The sequence below is a fragment of the Hemitrygon akajei genome, chromosome 17 (genome assembly GCF_048418815.1).
Source record: "Hemitrygon akajei chromosome 17, sHemAka1.3, whole genome shotgun sequence".
NCBI classification, from domain to species: Eukaryota; Metazoa; Chordata; class Chondrichthyes; order Myliobatiformes; family Dasyatidae; genus Hemitrygon; species Hemitrygon akajei.
Genome location: NC_133140.1, coordinates 84,462,087 through 84,483,972, shown reverse-complemented (window position 1 = coordinate 84,483,972; position 21,886 = coordinate 84,462,087). Strand labels below are relative to the sequence as shown.

The window sequence follows — 21,886 nt, the reverse complement described above, 5'->3', positions numbered from 1 at the left end:
TTCAAATGGCGATGCCCCATGAAGGTGGCATCCACCACTATGGACTCTCACCACCAGGGATGTGTTCTTTTCCCATCGTGACCATCAGAGAGAGAGTACAGGAGCCTGGAGACACACACTCAACATTTTAGGAACAGCTTCTTCCCCTCTGCCATCAGGTTTCTGAATGGTCCAAGAACACTACCTCACTATTCTTCTTTTGCATTGTTGATTCATTTACTATGTTGCATTGTAACTTTTAGTAATTTTTTATGTTTTGCACTGTACAGCTGCCACAAAGCAACAAATGACACAACATTCATCACTGATAACAAACTTGATTCTCGTTCTGAATGAGCAGGGCAGAGAGGGAGATGGAATTAATGCAAGCAAGTAGAATTACTATAGATGGGCACAATGGTTAGCATCAACACAGTGGGCTGAATGGCCTGTTTCTGAATTGTACACTCCATGACTATCATCCAGACACAAGGGCTTTTAAGACTCGCTCGAAGCATGTTATTGCCAGATTTCGCAGGCCCACTGTCTCCTTGGGTTATCCCTCGATGTTTCACCAATGTAATTATTACAAATAGTGAGGTCCAATCATTGGACATTTTAGCTGTTTTCAGCACTTAATTAGAACATAGAACAGTACAGTACAAGCCCTTCAGCCCACAATATTGTGCCGACCGTTTCACCTACTCTAAGATTAATCTAATACTTTTCTTCCCCTTAGCCCTCCTTTTTCCTATCATCCATGTGCCTGTCTGAGAGTCTCCACCACCACTGCTACCCAATGCACTACCTCTGACTTCCCCTTCTATGCTTTTCTCCGATCACCTTAAAAGTATGTCCTCTCGTGATAGCCATTTCTGCTCTGGGAAAATGTCTCTGGCTGGCCACTTTGTCTCTTATCATCTTGTACACCTCTATAAAGTCGCCTCTCATCCTCCTTCAATTCCAAAGAGAAAGGCCCTAGTTCACTTAATCTATCCTTCTAAGATGCACTCTCTAATTCAGGCAGCACCCTGGCAAACCTCCTCTGCACCTTCTACATCTTCCCTATAATTGTTGGAGCTGCAGTAAGTGTTGGTGTGAGGCAGGACCTGGGTGTTCTTGTAATCTGTCACTGAAAGCAGACATGCTGGTATGGCAGGCAGTTCAGAATTCCAGGGCTAGCCCGAAGCTCAACCCAGCACAGCTGGAAAGTGTGCAAGGAGCCGGCCGGAGATGAACCCGAGACCACTTGCCTCAAAGTCCGGTGCCAATGCCACTACACCACCGTTCATGCCTAACCATTAATCTGCCTAGTCCCATCTAGCCATATCCACGTACCTATCCAAATTCCTCTTAAAGATTGCAATCGACCCCTCATCCACCACTTACACTGGCAGTTCGTTCCACACTCTGAGTGAAGATTTCCTTCATGCTCCTCTTAAACATTTCACCTTTCATCTTTAACCCATGACCTCTCGTTGATGTCTCAGTAGAAAAAGCCTGCTTGCATTTATCCTATCTATACTCTGATAATGTTGTATACCTCAATCAAATCTCCCATGATTCTCCAACATTCCAGGGAATAAATTCCAAATCTATTTAAAAACATTTGGACAGGTACCTAGGTAGCAAAGACTAAAGAGATATGGGCCAAATGCAGGCAAATGGGGTTAGCTCAGGTCAGCATAGACAAATAGAACTTGTACTCAGCAGCCACTTCATTAGTTACACCTATACACCTTGTTAATCAAAATATCCAAGCAGCCAATCACGTGACAGCAACTCAATGCATAAAAGCATGCAGGCACAGTCAAGAGGTCTAGACCAAACATCAGCCTGGGAAAGAAACGTGATCTAAGTGACTTTGCATGTGGAATGATTGTTGGTGTCTGATGGGGTGGTTGGTGTATCACAGAAACGGCTGATTTCCTGGGATTTTCACACATAGCTTTCACTAGAGTTTACAGAGAATAGTGTGAATTTTTAAAAAAAAACTCCAGTCAATGGCAGTTCTGTGGGCACCAACACGTTGTTAATGAGAGAGGTCTGCGGAGAATGGCCAAACTGGTTCAAGCTGACAGTAGAAGATGACAGTAACTCAAATAACCGCATGCTACCGCAGTGGTGTGCGGAGCAGTGTCTCTGAATCCACAAGGCCACAGGCCTTGAAGAAGATGGGCTACAGCAGCGGAAGACCACACCCGGTTCTACTCCTGCAGCTAATAAAGTGTTCGCTCTGCGTGGAGGCCAGTTCCCACACTCTGGAACTCTTCGACAGGGACGTAGAGTTAAGATCAGAGGCATGGTGCGTGTTTGGAATGAGTGACCAGAAGTAGTGTTTGAGGTGGGACATCAACAATAAAGATCTTTAAAGATTACCTTTATTTGTCACATGTACATCAAAACATACAGTGAAATGTGTCACTGGCATCAATGACCAGCACAGTCTGAGGATGTGCTGGGGGCAGCCTGCAAGTGTTTCCATGCCTCCAGCACCAACACAACATGTCCACAACTGACTAACCTGTCGCTCTTTGGAACGTGGGGTAAAACGAGAACCCGGAAGAAACAAACGCGGTCGTGAGCAGAACGTACAAACTCCTTACAGACAGCGGCGGGAACTGAACACGGATCTCTGGTGCTGTAAAGCGACTTACTAGCTGCTACCCCACTGTGCCACTGGGTTACAGACCTCTGCAGCTGGTATGGAAACTGCGGTGCACAGGATCACACAAAGCCTGAAGCCCCACGCCCATCTATAGGAACAGCACGTCCCCTCCGACATCAGATTTGTGAACAGTCCATGAACAGTACCTCACTATTCCTTGTTCTCTCTTTGTTCATTTACTTTTGTAACTTAGTAATTTCAATGTCTTGCTCTGTACTGCTACTGCAGGAGATCAAATTCCACAATTCATGTCCATGATAATAAACCTAATTCTGATTCTGAAGTGCAGATGGATGGACTAACTCACTGGGCCACACAGTTAGCATGGACGAGATGGGTCAATGGGCCTTTTTCCATGCTGAATGACTCCATGAGTTTGTCACTCAAAACGGCACAGAATATTCCCAAGAGTAATCTCATCACATCTTGTATTATCTGGTCAGTTCTAATCCTCTGAGTCAGCACACCATCTACAAACTGTGGATGTGCACACTATAGAGAGAGTGCAGAGGAGATTTACAAGGATGTTGCCTGAATTGGGGAGCATGCCTTATGAGAATAGGTTGAGTGAACTTGGCTTTTTCTTCTTGGAGCAATGCAGATGAGAGGTGACCTGATAGAGGTGTACAAGATGATGAGAGGCATTGATTGTGTGGATAGTCAGAGGCTTTTCCCCAGGACTGAAATGGCTAACACAAGGGGGCATAGTTTTCAGGTGCTTGGAAATAGGGATGTCAGAGAGTGGTTGGTGTGTGGAATCCACTTCTAGCGACGGTTGTGGAAGCGGATACAATAGAGTCTCTTAAGAAACTCTTAGATAGGTACATGGAGCTTAGAAAAATAGAGGATACGTGGTAGGGAAATTCTAGGCTGTTTCCAGAGTAGGTTACACGGTCAGCACAACATTGTGGACAAAGGGCCTATAATGTGCTGTAGGTTTCAATGTTCTATAAATCTCATTCTGCAGCTATCCCCACTTGTAGTAATCCTATTTACCTGCAGAAGGTCATTGGCTTTCTGTGCTGGTCCAAATGCTTCTAAAGTGTGTGAGAGTCTCGTCCTCCAGCACACTGTCAATCAGTTTCAGATTTCAATTTGTTTACTTATCACGTGTTATTTGGAACATACAGTAAAATGCACCGTTTGTTTTAACAAACAACACAACCAAGGATGTGCTGGGGGCAGCCCACAAATATCGCCGCACATTCCGGCCCCAGCACGCCAGTCCACAGTGTTCAGTAGAAAAATGCTGCCAACGTACAACAAGAAACAGCAACGACAATATCTGCCGTGGGTCGTGCCAAGCCCGCCTGCAAAAGGAGGAAGGCCGGGCGTACGGCTGGTAACCCATCCCGTAAAAACCCAGAGCCACAGAAACACCAGCAGAAGCTCCAAAGATCTCGGAGGACTCTGGCAAGCTGCTATCAGTGGCCTGTGCCACAGCAGGGTGATAGGTTTAATAAGTAACGACGGCAGTGACTCAGAACAGCAGCAGTAAAGTAAGCTCGTTTCTCCCACCCAGACAGGCCTCCCACACCAGGACGGAACGCCTCCCGGCTACCAACCACCAGTCCTTGCCCCAGACCTGCAGACATCAGGCCTCTCACTTCCAGGAACACCGACCCAGCGGCCTGTAGAAAAATCCAGAAGCAGCTGAACTGCAATTAGTGGAAAACTCACTGATTTAATTAACCTACTCTCAGTGTCCACCTGCTCATTAAAGCAAGTACCTAATCAGCCAATCACCTGGCAGCATCTCAGTGCATGAAAGCATGCAGACGTGGTCAAGAGGTTCAGTTGTTGTTCAGACCAAATGTCAGAATGGGGAAGAAACGTGATCTGTGACTTTGACCATGGAACGATTGTTGGTGCCGGACAGGATGTTGTCATTAATCAGTGCATGAAAGGTCGCGGGGAGAAGGTGAGAGAATGGTGTTGAGAGGGCTGGCGGAGGATGGACTGAATGCACTAGTTCTGTTTCCTGGGTCTTGTGGTTTGAGTATCACAGAAACTGCTGATCTCCTGGGATTTTCACCCACAACAGTCTCTAGACGCAGAGGTTTCCAACCGGGGGTCCACAGACCCCTCACTTAATGGTATTAGTCCATGGCATTAAAAAAGCAGGCGGGAACCCCTGCTCTAGAGTTTGCAGAGAATGGTGTGAAAAACAAAAACCATCCTGTGAGCAGCAGTTCTGAGAAAAAATGCCTTGTTAATGAGAGAGGCCAGAGGAGAATGGCCAGACTGGTTCAAACTGACAGGAAGGTGACAGTAACTCAAATGACCACACGTTACAACAGTGCAGAGGAGCACCTCTGAATGCACAACATGTCAAACCTTGAAGTGGATGGGCTACAAAGCAGAAGACCATGAGCACACACTCAGTGGCCACTTTATTAGGTACAGGAAGAACCACATGAAGTGGCCACTGAGTGTGTATTGATAATTATATAAAAGTACAAGCAAGCATGGGATAGTTAAACTGCTATAAAAATAATAATTAAGAGACTCTTAGATAGGCGCATGGTTGAAAGAAAAATGGAGGTTTATGTGGGATGGAAGTGTTAGATGGATCTTGGAGTAGGTTAAAAGGTCAGCACAATATTGTGGGCTGAATGGCCTGTACTGTGACCTTGTAAACACTGACTTCCTTCCAGTTGACCCAGTTTGCTTGGCTCAAGTTGACTAGGTTGGAAAGATGTGCACTCCTCCCCATTCCACCTTCGTCCATTCATCACTCTGGCCTCTTCCCTCTTCTCCTCAGCTGCCTCTCACCTCCCCCTCGTGCCCCTCCTCGTACCCATTCTCGCATGGTCCACTCTTCTTTCCCATCAAATTCCCTCTTCTTCAGCCCTTTTCTACTTATCTCCTCCCAGCTTCTTGCTTCATCCCCATCCTCCCCACCAACCTGACTTCACTTAGCACCTTCTAACTTTTCCTTCTTCCCCTCCCCCTACCTGCTTATTCTGGCAACTTTCCAGTCCAGAGGAAGGGTCCCAGACCAACATATCGACTGTTTATTCCTTTCCGTAGATGCTGCCTGATCTGCTGAGTCCCTCCAGCATTTGTTGCTCAGGATGTTCACGTCACTGTGTTTGTTTGTTTCCCCTCAGTCAGTGTCAGAATTTCGAAATAGATCTAAATGCAGATTCACAGAGGCAGTGGGAGGGACGCCGGTGGGGGGGAGCTGTGCACTGATGGGTAATGTTTCAACACTGACTGTGAATCTTTTCACGCCAGCAAAAGCTCATCGCAAACCTTCTGTGCTCCTGCAGAGCTGCTGTCGAACCAGAGCGGTGGGAGCCACGGGTATCCGCACTACGAGAGCGGCAGTGATGCCAACCTGCTAGTGTCACCCCTGGTCGTGGCAGGCATCGTCATCGGCCTGGTCCTCTTCCTCTCCTGCATGACCATCATCGTCGGCAGCTTTAGGAAGGACAGCCGGCTGAGAAACTCCAACATCAGGGCGGAAGCCAGTTACGGTGAGCCTCTCAAGCGCTCTGATCAACAACCCACCCCACCCTCCCTTGCGTTTCAGGTTCAAAGTCAAGTTTATTGCCGTATGATGGCTTGTATACGCAACCAAATGAAACAAAGTGTCTCTGGACCACAGTGCATCTACAAAACATAAAACAAAATATTACCTCAATAAGTTAGTAGATATAATTCAAGATGCATGTGGTGCACAGCACAGATAGACTGTAAACAGCTCACTGTCCTAGTGGCGAGTCCTCGGTGGTGGTGGCAGGGTATTCATTAGTCTCACAGCCTGAGGGAAGAAGCCGTTACCCAGTCCTGATGCTCCTGTACCTCCTTCCTGATGGTAGTGGGTCAAAGAGATAATGGGATGGGTGGTTCCTTCCTTGACCTCACCGGGAGAAGTCACAGGTCAGGCACGAGGGGCAAGTGGTAGTGACGGGGGTCCGGGAGGTGGGGGGGGAGGTTGGAGGAGGAAGGACTTCAGGTCCAGCAATGGTTAAATGCCAATGCAACGTTGCCCATTAGCTCAAGAAGACTCCCAGGGTGGACATCGAGCTACTGCAGAGCACAGCTCCTTTCACACCTTAAGGAAGAGGAACAAGTCGGCCATTCAGCCCCTTTAACCTACTGAACAATTCAGTGAGCTTGGGGCTGACCTTTGATGGCCCCCCTTCCCAGAAATCTGTTCCCAGAGTATATAAGGGGGCATTGTAATGTAGCAGTTAGTGTAACTCCATTACAGATTCAGCAATCGGGGTTCAATTCCCGCCACTGTCTGTAAGGAGTTTGTACATTCTCCCTGTGACCACATGAGTTTCCTCCGGGTGCTCTGGTTTCTGCCCACATTACAAAGATGCACAGGATAGGAGCTTAATTGGTCACTGGGTCTAATTGGGCACCACAGGGTCGTTGGGCCAAAGGGACAGTTACTGTGCTGTATCGCTAATTAAAAATAAATAATATATGCCTTTTGTTCTGGGCACCTAACTGGAGGTACCTTGGGCCCATGCATGGTCATGGGAGTTGGTCGATTAATTCACACACTCACTTATGCACAAATTCACACACACACACTCAGGCTAAATAAATCCCTCCTCATTTCTGTTCTAAATGGACATCCCTCTATTCTGATGCTGTGCCCTCTGGTCCGAGACTCCCCCATTACAGGAAACATCCTCTACACATCCAGTCTGCCTCGGTCTTTCAATATTTGATAGGTTTCAGTGAGATTCCACCCCCCCCCCCCCCCTTCTCCTAAGCTCCAGTGAGTACACACCCAGAGCCATCAAATATTCCTCATATGTTAACCCTTTCATTCCTCGAATCATTCTGGTGAATCTTCCCTGGACCCTCTCCAATGCCAGCACATCTTTTCTTAGATAAAGGACGCAATGATCCTTCACCAAGAAAGGAGAAGGGAGAAAACGAGTCAGTGTTGGCAGCAGAGATTTGTGAGAGTGGGAATGCTGTAAATCTGCAGTAACACACAAAGGAACTGGAGGAACACAACAGGTCGGGCAGCATCTATGAGACCACCCCCACCACCTCAGGCACCCACCACAATGTCTATTAAAAATACTGCCCTGCACATCTTCTTTAAAGATTCCTTGGTACCGTGGGTGTCATGGTGGTGTCGCGGTTAGCACAACGCTGTTACAGCTCTGGTCGTCGGAGTTCAATTCCGCCGACCTCTGCAAGAAGTTTGTACGTTCTTCCCGTGTGCACGTGGGTTTCCTCCGGGTGCCCCAGTGTGCTCCCACAATCCAAACACGTATCGATTAGTGGGTTAATCGGTCATTGTAAATTGTCCTGTGATTAGGCTAGGGTTAAATCGGTGGGTTGCTGGGCTGGAAGGGTCTGTTCTGCGCTGTATCTCTAAATAAATTAATAAAATGAAAATAAGATTCATATTCTTTCTCTGTCACTGAAAAGCAAGAGGCTGGTGTGAATCAGGAGAGCGTGAAGCATGAGACAGTCCATTAGGGAACTGTCAGTCCGTATAATATATCCAGTGTTGACCCTGACTTGTTCTGGCAGACGTTATGTTGGAATAGGCTCCAGCACCTGGGCTGTTGGTTTGCTTGTCACGTCCGTGGATCGGTTCAAGGTCATTGGCAAGACAATTCAGAATAGCAAAGTCTCCTGCAAATTTGCCGCCTCCTATTGCAACCTGCACTGCTTAGCCGGTCACCGATCTGAGACACCAATCTCAGATTTATTTCTGTCGGATTTGCACCAGCAGTCAGCTTCTTAAAAACTGTGCACGGGGACAAGGGAATAATCTTTAGCCTCAAGTCAGGGTCACTGTGTTCAAAGATACCTCTTCCCTTTCATACACTCGCCTGTCTGCCTCGATATCACAACCTTGTATTCCAGTTTTCTGCACAATTCCTTTACCTTTATGATTTCTAATAACTTTATGTATTACCAGTATTGCTGCCACAAAGTAACATATTTCTCTATGTACACTCAGTGGCCACTTTATTAGGTACAACTGCTCTTTTAATGTAAATACCTAATCAGCCAATCATGTGGCAGCAACTCAATGCATAAAAGCACACAGACATGGTCAAGAGGTTCAGTTGTTATTCAGACCAAACATCAGAATGAGGAAGAAATGTGATATAAGTGACTTTGACCATGGAATGATTGTTGGTGCCAGACAGGGTGGTTTGAGTATCTCAGAAACTGCTGATCTCCTGGGGTTTTCATGCACAGTCTAGAGTTTACAGAGTAAAACAAAAAAACATCCAGTGAGTGTCAGTTCTGTGGGAAAAAAATGCCTTGTCAGTGAGAGAGGTCAGATGAGAACGGCCAGACTGGTTCAAGCTGACAGGAAGGTGACATGTTACAACAGTGGTATGCAAATCAGCATTTCTAAACGCACAACACATTGAAGTGGATGGGCTACAGCAGCAGAAGACCAGACCAGGTTCCACTCCTGTCCCTAATGAAGTGGCAGTAAATCTGATTCTAATTCGGATCAATCCACCTTCTCCATAAACGTGCAAATGGTGGTGGAAATTCAGTACAGTGAAGAGAGGGGGATTTCCTTCTCGTGTTGGAACTGATCCACATCAAAGTCAAAATTAAGTTTAATGTCACACGTACAGAGTCATGGAGTGCTACAGCGCAGAAACAGGCCTTTCAGCCCATCTAGTCCATGCTGAACTGTCATTCTGCTTTGTCCCATTAACCTACACCCAGTCTATATGCCTCCATTCCACTCCTATCCATGTATTTATCCAAACTTCTCTTAAATGTTACAATTGAACCAACATTCACCATTTCCTCTGGCAGTTCATTCCACATTCACACCACCTTCCAGGTGAAGAAGGTCCCCCTCAGGTAACCCTTAAATATTTCACCTTCCACCCCTTAACCTATAACGTCTAATTCTAATCTCACTCAACCTGTTTGCATTTGTTTGACCTATAGTTGTCATAATTTTATACCTGTATACCTCCATCAAACACAAAGTGCTGGTGGAACTCAGCAGGTCAGGCTGCATCTGTGAAACTGATTAAATAGTCGATGTTTTGGGCCAAAACCCTTGTTCAGGACTGGAGAGGAAAGGGGAAGGGTAAGAAGGAGGGGGTAGCAGAAGAGGACAAGCTAGGAGGTGATAGGTGAAGCCGGATGGGTGGGAAAGGTAAAGGGTTGGAGAAGAAGGGATCTGATATGTCCGTGGGTGAAAGTAATTGCCCCTGAATTGGGAAAGCAGAAGAGTTGAGCATAGAGTCATGGAACACTACCGCACAGACACAGGCCCTTTGGCCCATCTAGTCTGTGCCAAACTATTAACCTGCCTAGTACCATCGACCTGCACCTGGACCATAGCCCTCTGTACCACTTTCATCCATGTGCCTGTCCAAACATCTCTTAAATGTTGCAACTGAACCCCATTCACCACTTTCACTGGCAGCTCGTTCCATGTTCACACTATCCTGTGAGTGAAGAAGTTACCTGTCGTGTTCCCAGGGCAATGAGAAGCTTACTTACAGCAGTCATCATGTTGCATAACTGCAGTGGTCAGGACTGTGCTGTTAGTTCAAACGCTGAATGGTTGAAGGCAAGTAGCTATTCCTGAACCAGGTGATGTGAGATGTCAGGTTTCTCTACCTGCTGCCCAGTGGTAGCTGCAAGAAGACTTCATGGCCCAAATGGTGGGAGTCTTTGATGACGGATGGTGTCTTCTCGAGGCAGCATCTCCTGTCTATTTGGCAGAGTCCACCACTCTCTGCAGTTTCTTAAGCTCATGTGTTTGTTATTGGAAATGTGTAGGTACTCCGTGTTTAACCCTTTCTGTCCTTGCCCTTGGAGTATGTGATGAGACATCTTTGGAAGAGTTACATGGGTGGGAGGGCTATGGACGCCTGTGGTCCAGGTGCAGTTCGATGGGACTAGGCTGAATAACAGTTTGGCATGGACTAGATGGGCCAATGGGCCTGTTTCTGTGATTCTTCAGAAAGTAAGTTTTTCATTGCACCTGGGAACCTGAGGGAGAGCTTCTTCACAGAGAGAAATGCAAGTGTGAATGAGCTGCTAGGGGAAGTGGTCTCTGCGAGTTCAATTGCAACGTTTAAGAGAAGTTTGGATAAGTACACAAAGGGTTGGGTTTGCAGATCTATGGTGCAGGTTCCAATAGCCCTGATTCCTCAGCAAGTTTGCTCCAACACAAAGGAGCAGATAGTTTTCCCAGCACGAGTGGTTCAGTGTCAGCTATAAAACATGCATTTTCAGAATTAGAAATGTATGGTTTTGCAGCAGCAGTACATTGCAGTACATAATAAAAAATTATAAATTACAATAAGAAGTAAATATGTAGTGCTAAAAGAAAGAATAACCTATGCACTCACTTACAAGAACTCTTCATCTCCTTTTGAAGGTGTCCTTGATGTTGGGGAAACTAGTGCCCAAGATGGAGCTGACTGGGTTCACAACTTTCTGCAGCTTTTTCTGATCTCGTACAGATCCCATTCCAGATGATGATGCAGCTAGTGGTTTGAAACGTAGTTAATAGAACATGGCTTGATTATGTCTCCATGTTTCTGTTCCACAGCCCCAGATGCCTTTTCGTTTGGAGAGTCCATTGGTGAGCTAAGGTCAACTTGTATTGAGGATTATCCACCTGTCTTTGACTTTGATTCCTACACGGAGACACTCTCTCAGGTCAACGTGATGTACCAAGATTCTCCGCCACAGTAAGTATATCCCCAGACCGTTGCTCGTCCTGCAAGGCCAGAGACAGCAGAGTGTGCCATGGAGGCCAGGCTAACATGGTTCTTTCTCTTCCTGACCTCGTCCAGTTTTACATTGATTACCCCTTCCTTGTGCAGGAACTCAGATTCTCATCATCCAAGTGGTCCAGGTGGATCAGAATCAGAAGCTAGCTTTATCATAACTGATATACAGTATGTTGTGAAGTATATGTCCTAAAGAAAGGTCTCGGCCGAAAACATTGATTCTTTATTCATTTTGATAGATGCTGCCTGACCTGCTGAGTTCCTCCAGCATTCTGTGTGAGTTGTTCTGAAATGTGCTGTTTTACAGTAGCAGTACAGTGCAGTACATAAAAATTACTGTAAATTACAAGTCTATACTAAAAATAAAAGTTGTGCAAAACAAGAGCAAATTAGTGAGGTAATGTTCATAATCCATTCAGCAATCTGATGGCAGAGAGGATGAAGCTGTTTCTAAAACGTTAAGTGTGTGTCTTCAGGCTCCTGCACCTCCTCCCTGATGGTAGCAATGAGAAGCGGGCATGTCCTGGGTGATGGAGTCCTTCATGATGGATGCCACTTCTGAGGCACTGGCTTTTTGAAGATCAAGTTCAAGTTTACGTACACAACACTGGAAGAACTCAGCAGGTCAGGCAGCATCCGTGAGAAAAGAGTAGCCAACGTTTCGGGCCGAGACCCTTCATCAGGAATTCCTGATGAATTCCTGATGCTGCCTGGCCTGCTGAGTTCTTCCAGCGTTGTGTACGTATTCTTTGATCCACAACATCTGCAGTTGTATTTTTGTGTTTTAAGTTCAAGTTTATTGTCATTCAGCTGTATACATGTATACTGCCAAGTGAAACAACGTTCCTCCAGACCACAGTGCACAACACTGTACTTATAACTCACACACTGGCAGGACGAGGTCAGGAAGAGAAAGAACCATGTAATATAACCACAAATAAATTCACAAATAATTAAATATATTCCAGAAGACTGACATTTAGCGTAAGGTGTATTTACAATACAATTCACAAAGTAAACAGTTTAACACTACCGGTGCTACATTCATGATGAGACCTGGGAGGTGGCAGGGAGATCAGGTGTCTCACGGCCTGGGAGAAGGAGCTGCTTCCCATCCTAACAGTTCTTGCCTGAATGCTACGATACCCCCTTCCTGATGGTAGGGGGTCGAAAAGATTGTGGGATGGATGGGAGGGATCATTGACATTGCCAAGGGTTCTGCGCACTTAGTGCTCCTGATAAGTATCTCCAATGGATGGAAGAGAGACCCCAATAATTCTCTCAGCAGTCCTCATAATTCTTTGTTAGGTCTTGGTCAGATGCCGAGTAATTCCTGTACTAGACGGTGATGCATCTGATGAGACCACACTGAGTGGTACTCTGGTTAGATTGGGGGGAGGCGGCACTTTGCCTCAGTCTCCTCAGGAAGTGGAGCCGCTGTTGTGGTTTTTTTCTCCAAAGAGGTGGTGTTGAGGGGCCAGGTCATATCGTCCATATGTGCACTCCCAGAAACATGGTGTCCCTAACTCTTTCCACAGAGGGGCCTTTTATGTGCAGTGAGCCCTGCACCTTCCTAAAGTCTCTTAAGTTTTGTCCCCAGTGAGACTCTTTCTGTTCTCGCACCATCTACAAGCCACTCTACCCCCCTCTCTGTACTCTGTCTCGTCGCCGTTGTTATGAGGCCAACTACTGTCGTGTCATCAGCGAGATTGACGGTTTGGTTTGAACTGATAGTGGGGAGGGCTGTGCTCATTATGGAGCTGCCTAAGCTTACAACCCTTGCATCTCTTTCCGATCCTGGAATATGGAGCCTCCATACCAGATGGTGATGTAACCAGTCGGAACGCTCCCCATCGTACACCTGTAGAGGCTCAGTGACACATCAAATCCCTGCACACTCACTATGAAAGAAATACTGAAATATTGTATAGGGAAACCTAGATTCCCACTTACTTAATAAAGGCTGAAAAGAAAAGGTTTTGAGGTTAGGTGGTGAAGGAGAGGGACAGACCAGGCTTTTCCTTTAGACAGTCAGCACAGGAAGTGTGCATTAATTGAACTCCTGGGTTAATTCCCTGTCCTATTAGGTGTCCTCGACATGGCAACACAGGTGGACAAGGTGGTAAAGAAGGCATTTGTCACACATGACTTCATCTGTCAGAGCACTGCGTACAAAAGTCAGGATGTCACGATGGTACAAATTTTGCATATTAAGATTAGATTATTTGCCACACGTTCATCGAAAGGCCAAATATTGAAAGTCTCGATTCAGTGGATGTGGAGAGGATGTTTCCTGTAGTTGCAGAGTCTAGGACCAGCGGGCACAGCCTCAGAATAGAGGGTAGTCCATTTGGAACAGAGATGAGGAGGAATTTCTTTAGCCAGAGGGTGGTGAATCTGTGAAATTCATTACCACAGACTGTTGTGGAGACCAAGTCATTGGATATATTTAAGGTGGATGTTGATAAGTTTTTGATTAGTCAGGGTATCAAAGATTATGGGGAGACAGCAGGAGAAAGGGGTTCAGAGGGATAATAAATCAGCCATCATGAAATGGTGGAGCAGACTCGATGGGCCGAATGGCCTAATTCTGCTCCTTTGTCTTATGAAACATACAGTGAAATGTATAATTTTAGTCAAAGACCAAGACCGTCTGTGGATGTGCTGGGGACAGCCCACAGGCATCACCATGCTTCCAGCACCAACGTAGCATGTCTACAAATTAATAATCCCAATCTGTACCTCCATGGACTGCGGGAGGAAACTGGAGCCTTACTGGTGTTCTACATGCACTAAAAAATATATCATAAAATAAAAATCGTGGTTAATATTATAAAGATTATATTCTCTTTCTTTAGCCAGAGAGTGGGGAATGAGTGGAATTCGTTGCCACAGGTGGCTGTGGAGGCAGGTCATTGGGTATGTTTAAGACAGAGGTTGATAGATTCTTGACTGGTCAGGGCATGAAGGGATACAGGGAGAAGGCAGGAGATTGGGGATGAGAAGGAAAATGGATCAGCCATGATGAAATGACAGAACAGACTCGATGGGCCAAATAGCCTAATTCTGGCAGGGGATAAACAGCCCTTCTCCTTAGATGCTGCCTGACCTGTTGAGCTCCTCCAGCATTTTGTGCGTTTTGCTCAAGACCTCCAGCCTCTGCAGAACCTCTTGAGTCTAGAATTGCCGTTTCACTTGTGATTGGTGAGGGATGAAAATTTTAAAATAAGGATATAGTTCCCAGCTTCAGGTGTTCTACAGGAAGGCCCATGTCCTTGTGAAAATCCTCGTGCCCTCCTCCTCTCCCAGCACTTGGTCTGCCAATGACCAACTGTTAAATGAGTAGTTTATTTTTTCTGGTTTAGGTTGTCATGGCAATTGAGCTATCTAATTATTCACTGCAATGTGATGTGACAGGGTGGAGATTTTACACCACCATCTCAGCGTTTTAACTGAGAGATGTGCCAGTGTTGTTTTCCTTCTTTTCTTCCTTCTTCTTCGTCTTCTCAAGCCCATCACCCCTACCAGGGCACAGTCCACCGACAGCAGCTCCCCAGAAGCGTCTGTCCTGGGCTGAAGGTTGATCGACCTGTGTTCACAACACAACTTCATGAGTTTTCTGGGCAAAGATTCTTCCTTTTTCAGGGAATGAGGTCTCCAGAGCTTCTGTTGCTGTTTCTGTAGCTCAGGGTTTTTGCAAGATGGGGTTTACAAGTCCCATGTCCAATTCTCCTATTTTCGCAGCCGGGCTTGGGACCGTCCTTGGTGGAATTCCTATTTTCTTTGCCATTCCAAAATTCTGGATGTTGTTAACAGGAGTCGGCCCCTTGCTAGTCCTTCACAAGCCCTCTGCCCTCATTCTCCTCCCCATCCTCGCCCTGTAGTGCCACGGTTATGGTTCCCAGAATAAGCCCCATTTCCACTGGCGATTGGAATAGTTGGATGTAGGAACCATATGCAGCAGCATGTTTGGTGACTCCTGTACTCAGCCCTGAGCTGCAGAGAAGGCGGAAATGAGAAAAAATTACAGTGTGAATGATTCTTTAAACGATCACCTATCTTACTGCAGCACATGATCTGTGTTCAATTCCCGCCACTGTCTGTAAGGAGCACCCCCCTCCCTCAACCATGACCATGTTAGCTTCCTCTGGGTGCTCTAGTTTTCTCCCATGTTCCAAAAACGTACGGGTTAGAAGTTTAATTGGACACACGGGTGTAATGGGACAGCGCGGGCTCACTGGGCCAGAAGGCTCTATTACCATATTGTATCTCTAAATAGAAAATTTCTCAAATTATTCCTGCTGTAAAGCAACCCTGACAACACTGAACGGAACCATTTCACACAGTCCCACTAGCCCACTACAACTCTTACTGTCATTGCTATAAGTGGACAGCCAGCCAGAGACCTTGTCTCAGGGTGGGAATGGTTAATACCAGAGGGCGTAATTTTAAACTGATCGGAGGAAAGTATAGGGGGGGATGTCGGAGCTGGGTCTTTCACTCAGAGAGTGATGGGTGCATGAATACCTGAATTTCGAGCGATTTAAGGACCAGGCCAAATTGGAAAGGTCGGGCACAGGCTGAATTGAGACAGCGAGGTCCACGACCCAGAAGCACATCGAATCAACTGGACCTGAGGCGTGGACAACAACTTAAGTGCTGTGTCGAATCAGAAGGGTTGAGTGCATGCTGGAATCGAGGCTGCAGGGGTAGAGACTGCATGTATAACGAGGCAACTGAACCCAGGATTTGAATGATGATTTCAATGCTGGTCTAGATTGAAAAGGTCAGGGTGTTGGGGCCTGAGGTGAGGGACGGGCCATCTCAGCTTGCTGCTCTGCTCTACACTGAACTGAGGGTCTGTGGCCAGACTCACTTTGTGAACTTTATCTCAGAACGCTATTTGCTTGCATTTATTGTTTGAATAATTTGGTTTTTATTTCTCTGCACATTGGGTGTTCAACTTTTCAGTTTTCTGGGTGGTTTCTTTCTTTTGTGGCTGCCTGGAAGGAGACAAATCTCAAGGTTGTATAATGGATGCATACTTTGATAATAAATGCACTTTGAATATCCTGCTAGGGGTGATGGTAAAGGCAGATACATTAGGAACATTTAAGAGAACTTTAGATAGAAAGAAAGATTAACTTTATCGGTCGCATGTGCATGTGATGTTTACATCGGCCAGGATGTGGATGATGGAAACATAGAGGGCTATGTTGGAGGGGAGGGTTAGATTGATCTCACAGTAGGTTAAAGCGTCAGCACAACATTGCGGGCCTGTACTGTACTGTTCTATGTTCCAGGTAAACACAGGCTTCTTTCCAATCTGTCCAACCATCAGTTTAACCCAAATCCACCTGTGTTACAGCTGGAAGTTGATTAAAAGGTCAGCACACGATTGTGGGCCGAAGGGCCTGTACTGAGCTGTTCTGTACCCCAGGTCGTTAGGCTTCTGAACTCCCTGCTTTGTCATATTTGAAGTGTCACCGGTTAATCTGTTCCGTACCCTGCAATATTTAATATTAATGCACTTTAGTTTGTTAGTTATGTGTGATTCATAGAACCATAGAAAACCTATAGCACAATACAGGCCCTTCGGCCCACAAAGTTGTGCTAAACATGTCCCTACCTTAGAAATTACCAGGCTTACCCATAGCCCTCCAATTTTACTAAGCTCCATGTACCCATCTAAAAATCTCTTAAAAGACCCTATCATATCTGCCTCCACCATGATTGCTGGCAGCCCATTCCACGCACTCACCACTCTTTGTGTAAAAAAACTTACCCCTGACATTTCCTCTGTACCTACTCCCCAGCACCTTAAACCTGTGTCCTCTTGTGGCAACCATTTCAGCCCTGGGAAAAAGCCTCTGACTATCTACACGATCAATGCCTCTCATCATTTTATACACCGCTATCAGGTCACTTCTCATCCTCCGTCGCTCCAAGGAGAAGAGGCCAAGTTCACTCAACCTGTTTTCATAAGGCATGCTCCCCAGACCAGGCAACATCCTTGTAAATCTCCTCTGCACCCTTACTATGGCTTCCATATCCTTCCTGTAGTGAGGCGACCAGAACTGAGCACAGTACTCCAAGTGGGGTCTGACCAGGGTCCGATATAGCTGCAACATTACCTCTCAGCTCCTAAATTCAATTCCATGATTGATGAAGGCCAATAAACCATACGCCTTCTTAACCACAGAGTTAACCTGCACAGCTGCTTTGAGCATCCTATGGCCTTGGACCCCAAGATCCCTCTGATCCTCCACACTGTCAAGAGTCTTACCATTAATACTATATTCTGCCATCATATTTGAACTACCAAAATGAACCACTTCACACTTATCTGGGTTGAACTCCATCTGCCACTTCTCAGCCCAGTTTTGCAACCTATCAATGTCCCACTGTAACGTCTGACAGCCCTCCACACTATCCACAACACCTCCAACCTTTGTGTCATTAGCAAATTTACTAACCTATCCCCCCACTTCCTTATCCAGGTCATTTATAAAAATCACGAAGAGTAAGGGTCCCAGAACAGATCTGAGTGAAGAAGTTCCCCATCAAAATCCCCTTAAATATTTCACCTTTCACCCTAAACCTGCGGCCGCTGATTCTAGTCTCACCCAATCTCTGTGGGAAAAACCTACTTGCTTTAATCCTATCTATACTCATAATTATGTATACTGTATCTCCCTTCATTCTCCTGTGCCCAGGGAATAAAGTCCTAAACTGTTCATCAAGGTGGGGGGGAGATGTGAGGGGTAAGTATTTTACACAGGGAGTGGTGGGTGCCTGGATTGTGCTGCGTGGGGTGGGGGTAGAGGCAGATACACTGGAGTCTTTTAATAGACGTTGAGATAGACACATGAATGTGAGGGAAATGGAAGGATATGGACATTGTGTAGACAGAGGGGATGAGTTTGGTCGGCCATCTGATGACTAATTTAAATGGTTTGGCACAGCACTGTGGGCCGAAAGGTCTCCTCCTGTGCTGTACTGTTCTATATAACGTGAGGGGCCGAAAAGACTGTTTCTGTGTCATCTGACTCTGTAATTGTACAGTTGCCCAGCTACCATGTGGACAGCAGCGAGAGGAATGTGAAAAGTGAGCAAGCTGGTCCCTGAGCCTGGAGCATTTAATTCCCAAGCATTAATCATCGTTTCCATTGACAACAAACCAGGCCTCTCAGACACTTCCAATCCCAGTTTATCACAATCAGCTGTTCACTTCCATTTACTCTCTCAGATCAGTCTGAAACATAGAATACCAGGGGAGAGCGAGATATTCCTGATCAGAAACAGCACCCTGGGGACATGCTAGTTCTCTCAGCCGTCTGCTTTAGGAGACCCTGCTACGTGAGCGTTTGATGAAAAGCTTAATTGGGTCCTGATGAAGGGTCTCTGGTCAATACATCGGCTCTTTATTCCTCTCCATAGATGCTGCCTGACCAGCTGAGTTCCTCCAGCATTTTGTGTCAACCTGGATTTCCTGTATCTGCAGAATCACTTGTTTATATCTTTTTATCACACGTAAAGGGAGCTTGCATGTTATATACCAGGGAGAGTGTACACACAGACACGTTCTACATTAAGTTATTCATGGTTCCAATTAAAACTTCAAACCCTGAAGGACAAAACCACCATTTTGGCTCATTCCCCCTCATTCCTCTAAACTCCAGCGAGTACAGGCCCAGGATCAAACGTTACTCATGTGTTAATCCTTTCATTCCTGGAATAATTCTTGCGAACCTTCTCGGGACCCTCTCCGATGCCAGCACATCCATCCTTGGGAGTGGAGCCCAGAACTGCTCCCAAGACTCCGAGTGCAGTCTGGACAGTGCCTTACAAATCCTCAGCATTATATCCTTGCTCTTATACTCCAGTCTTCGCAAAACGAATGCTAACGTTTCCTGCATTTCACATCCGCACAATGTTCTGATTGGCTGCCGATCTGCAGATAGGGAGGGAGTCACAGAGCTCACTGCTTTATTAGACCCTCAGACATAGGAACAGAATTAGGCCATTTGGCCCATTGAGTTTGCTTCCCTCTCAATCCCATTCTCCTGCCTTCTCTCCGTAATCTTTAACACCCTGACTAATCAAGAACCTATAAGCCTCCACTTTACATATACCCAATGACCTGGCCTTCACGGTCACCTGGGCAAGGAATTCCACAGATTCACCACCTCTTGGCTAACGAGATCCTGTTCTAAATGGACGTCCCTCTATTCTGAGGATGTACCCTCTGGACCTAGACTCACCCACTATAGGAAACATCCTCTCCACATCCACTCTATCTGTGTCCTCTGGTCCTAGGCTCACCCACTATAGGAAACATCCTCTCCACATCCACTCTATCTGTACCCTCTGGACCTAGACTCACCCACTATAGGAAACATCCTCTCCACATCTGCTCCGTCTAGGCCTTTCGATATTCATTAGGATTCAATGAGATCTTCCTCATTCTTCTAAGACTCCAGTGAATACAGGCCCAGAGCCAACCAACACTCCTTGTACACTAATCCTTTCATTGCCGGGATCATCTCATGAACCTCCTCTGGACCCTCCCCAGTGCCAGCCTATCTTTTCTTAGATAAGGGGCCCAAAGCTGCTCACAATACTTCAGGTGCAGTCTGACCAATGCCTCATAAAGCCACTGAATTATATTCTTGCTTTTATATTCTATTTCAAACAAAATGAACACCAACAACATTTCCAATATTTCACAACCCCATACTTAACTTTCTGATGTGTAATCACTATTTCATCTTTGGCAAACCCCCTCTGTTACCCTGCAAGCAGAGATTTAGAGACTCACAGTACACAGTCACAGGCCGTTCTGACCCAGCAAGCCCACACTTCTCAATTACACCGATTAATTTTCCAATCCGTACGTCTTTGGAATGTGGGAGGAAACCCACACAGCTACAGGGGGAATGTATAAACTCCTTACAGGCAGCAGCGGGAATTGAACAAGGGTCACTGGCACTTTACACTAACAGCTATGTTACCGTGCCACCCACCCACAAGTATTTGTAAACCTGTACTGTTTCCAGTGGAAAGCACTGTACCATTTAGTTTGACTGGGCATGACTGATGCCTGGAGTCCGTTAGGTCTTGTAACTTCAAAACGTTAAATTAATTCAAGGAAAACATGGTAGTTCGAAATACGGGGGGTAAGTTCGAGTTTACTTTAAGCAAAGTGCATACGTATCACATGGTAGTGTGTTGACATTTGCAATTACTGTATTTTTACATATAACCTGTAATTAATTATTTAGACAAGAATGCTTAATCAACAAAAATGCTTAATATACACAGGATTACTTAAATTTTAATGAAACATTAAATACACAACAGGGTCCATGCGAGTATCCTCCGTCTCATTTCCTCTAATGCCATCTGTACATCCTATTGCTCGTATTCCTGGGCATTTATCCAACGGCTGTTAAAGACAACTATGCTCTTTGCTTCACTTGACATTTTAGAAACTTCCTGGCCTCAGCTCCTGTACATTTTGCTTAATTGCATTATAAGAAGTTAATTGTATTGAGTCATGTTTTATAATTGTGGAAGAAGGCTATTCAGTCTATCCGTTTTGTCGGAATATGCATCAGGTTTATTATCACTGACTTACATGACATGAAATATGTTATTTTGCAGCAGCAGTGCAGAGCAAAGACATAACGTGATAAATATCAAGAGCTGCGATGTGCTGTTGCAGCTCCACAAAACTCTGGTTAGACCATTCTTGGAACATTGTGTTCAGTTCTGGTCACCTCATTATAGGAAGGATGTAGAAGCTTTAAAGGTGGTTCACAGAAGATTTACCAGGATGCGTCAGGATGAGACCACATCTTATGAGGAAAGGTTAAGTGATCTAGGGCTTTTACAACCTCTCATAGTCCCAGAACACATGCCACGCAACTGAGAAAGCTCGCCAATGCCTCTTGATCTATTCACATCATTACTCATGACCTTCTACAGGTGCACTGGAGAGAGATGCTGCATCACTGCCTGGTACAGAAACTGCACTGTGGCGGACAGGAAGGCTCTACAACGGACTGTCCAATGCAACACTGGCACCAGCCTACCCACCACCAATGACATATACAATGCCTTCAAAAAGTATTCGGCCCCCATCAATATTTTCACGTTTTACTGTCTAATTTTCTAAGTTTAAATTAGATTGAAGGAGAAATTTTGAGCTAATCTATAAAATGTTGTGCATCATGTTAAATCAAAAGAAAAATTCCAAAACCTGTCAACAATCTACTAAAAGTTAAAAACCAAAATTGTGAGACTGAAGAAGTATTTATCCCCTTTGTAATTACTACACTAACTTTTCTCAGGTGCAATATATTACCTCACCAACTCACCCAATTTGTCGATGTAAAAAGCTGGAGGATCACTTCCTGTTTTCAATTAATTCATAAGAATAAATGCACCCTTGCCTCCCCCCCATACATCTGAATGGTCCAACAGTACGGTAGATTTTCAACAGACCAAA

General features: G+C 45.6%; 1 protein-coding gene across 3 annotated transcripts in view; it reads left to right on the top strand.

The window, feature by feature from the left end:
- bean1 (brain expressed, associated with NEDD4, 1) overlaps positions 1-21,886 on the top strand; it is a 99,917-nt gene that overhangs the window by 65,298 nt on the left and 12,733 nt on the right. For all 3 annotated transcript variants that reach the window (XM_073070425.1, XM_073070424.1, XM_073070426.1), the window contains 2 exons: positions 5,923-6,129; positions 11,190-11,331. In XM_073070425.1, the coding sequence (XP_072926526.1) occupies positions 5,923-6,129; positions 11,190-11,331 (349 nt within the window). The remainder of the gene's footprint in view (positions 1-5,922; positions 6,130-11,189; positions 11,332-21,886) is intronic.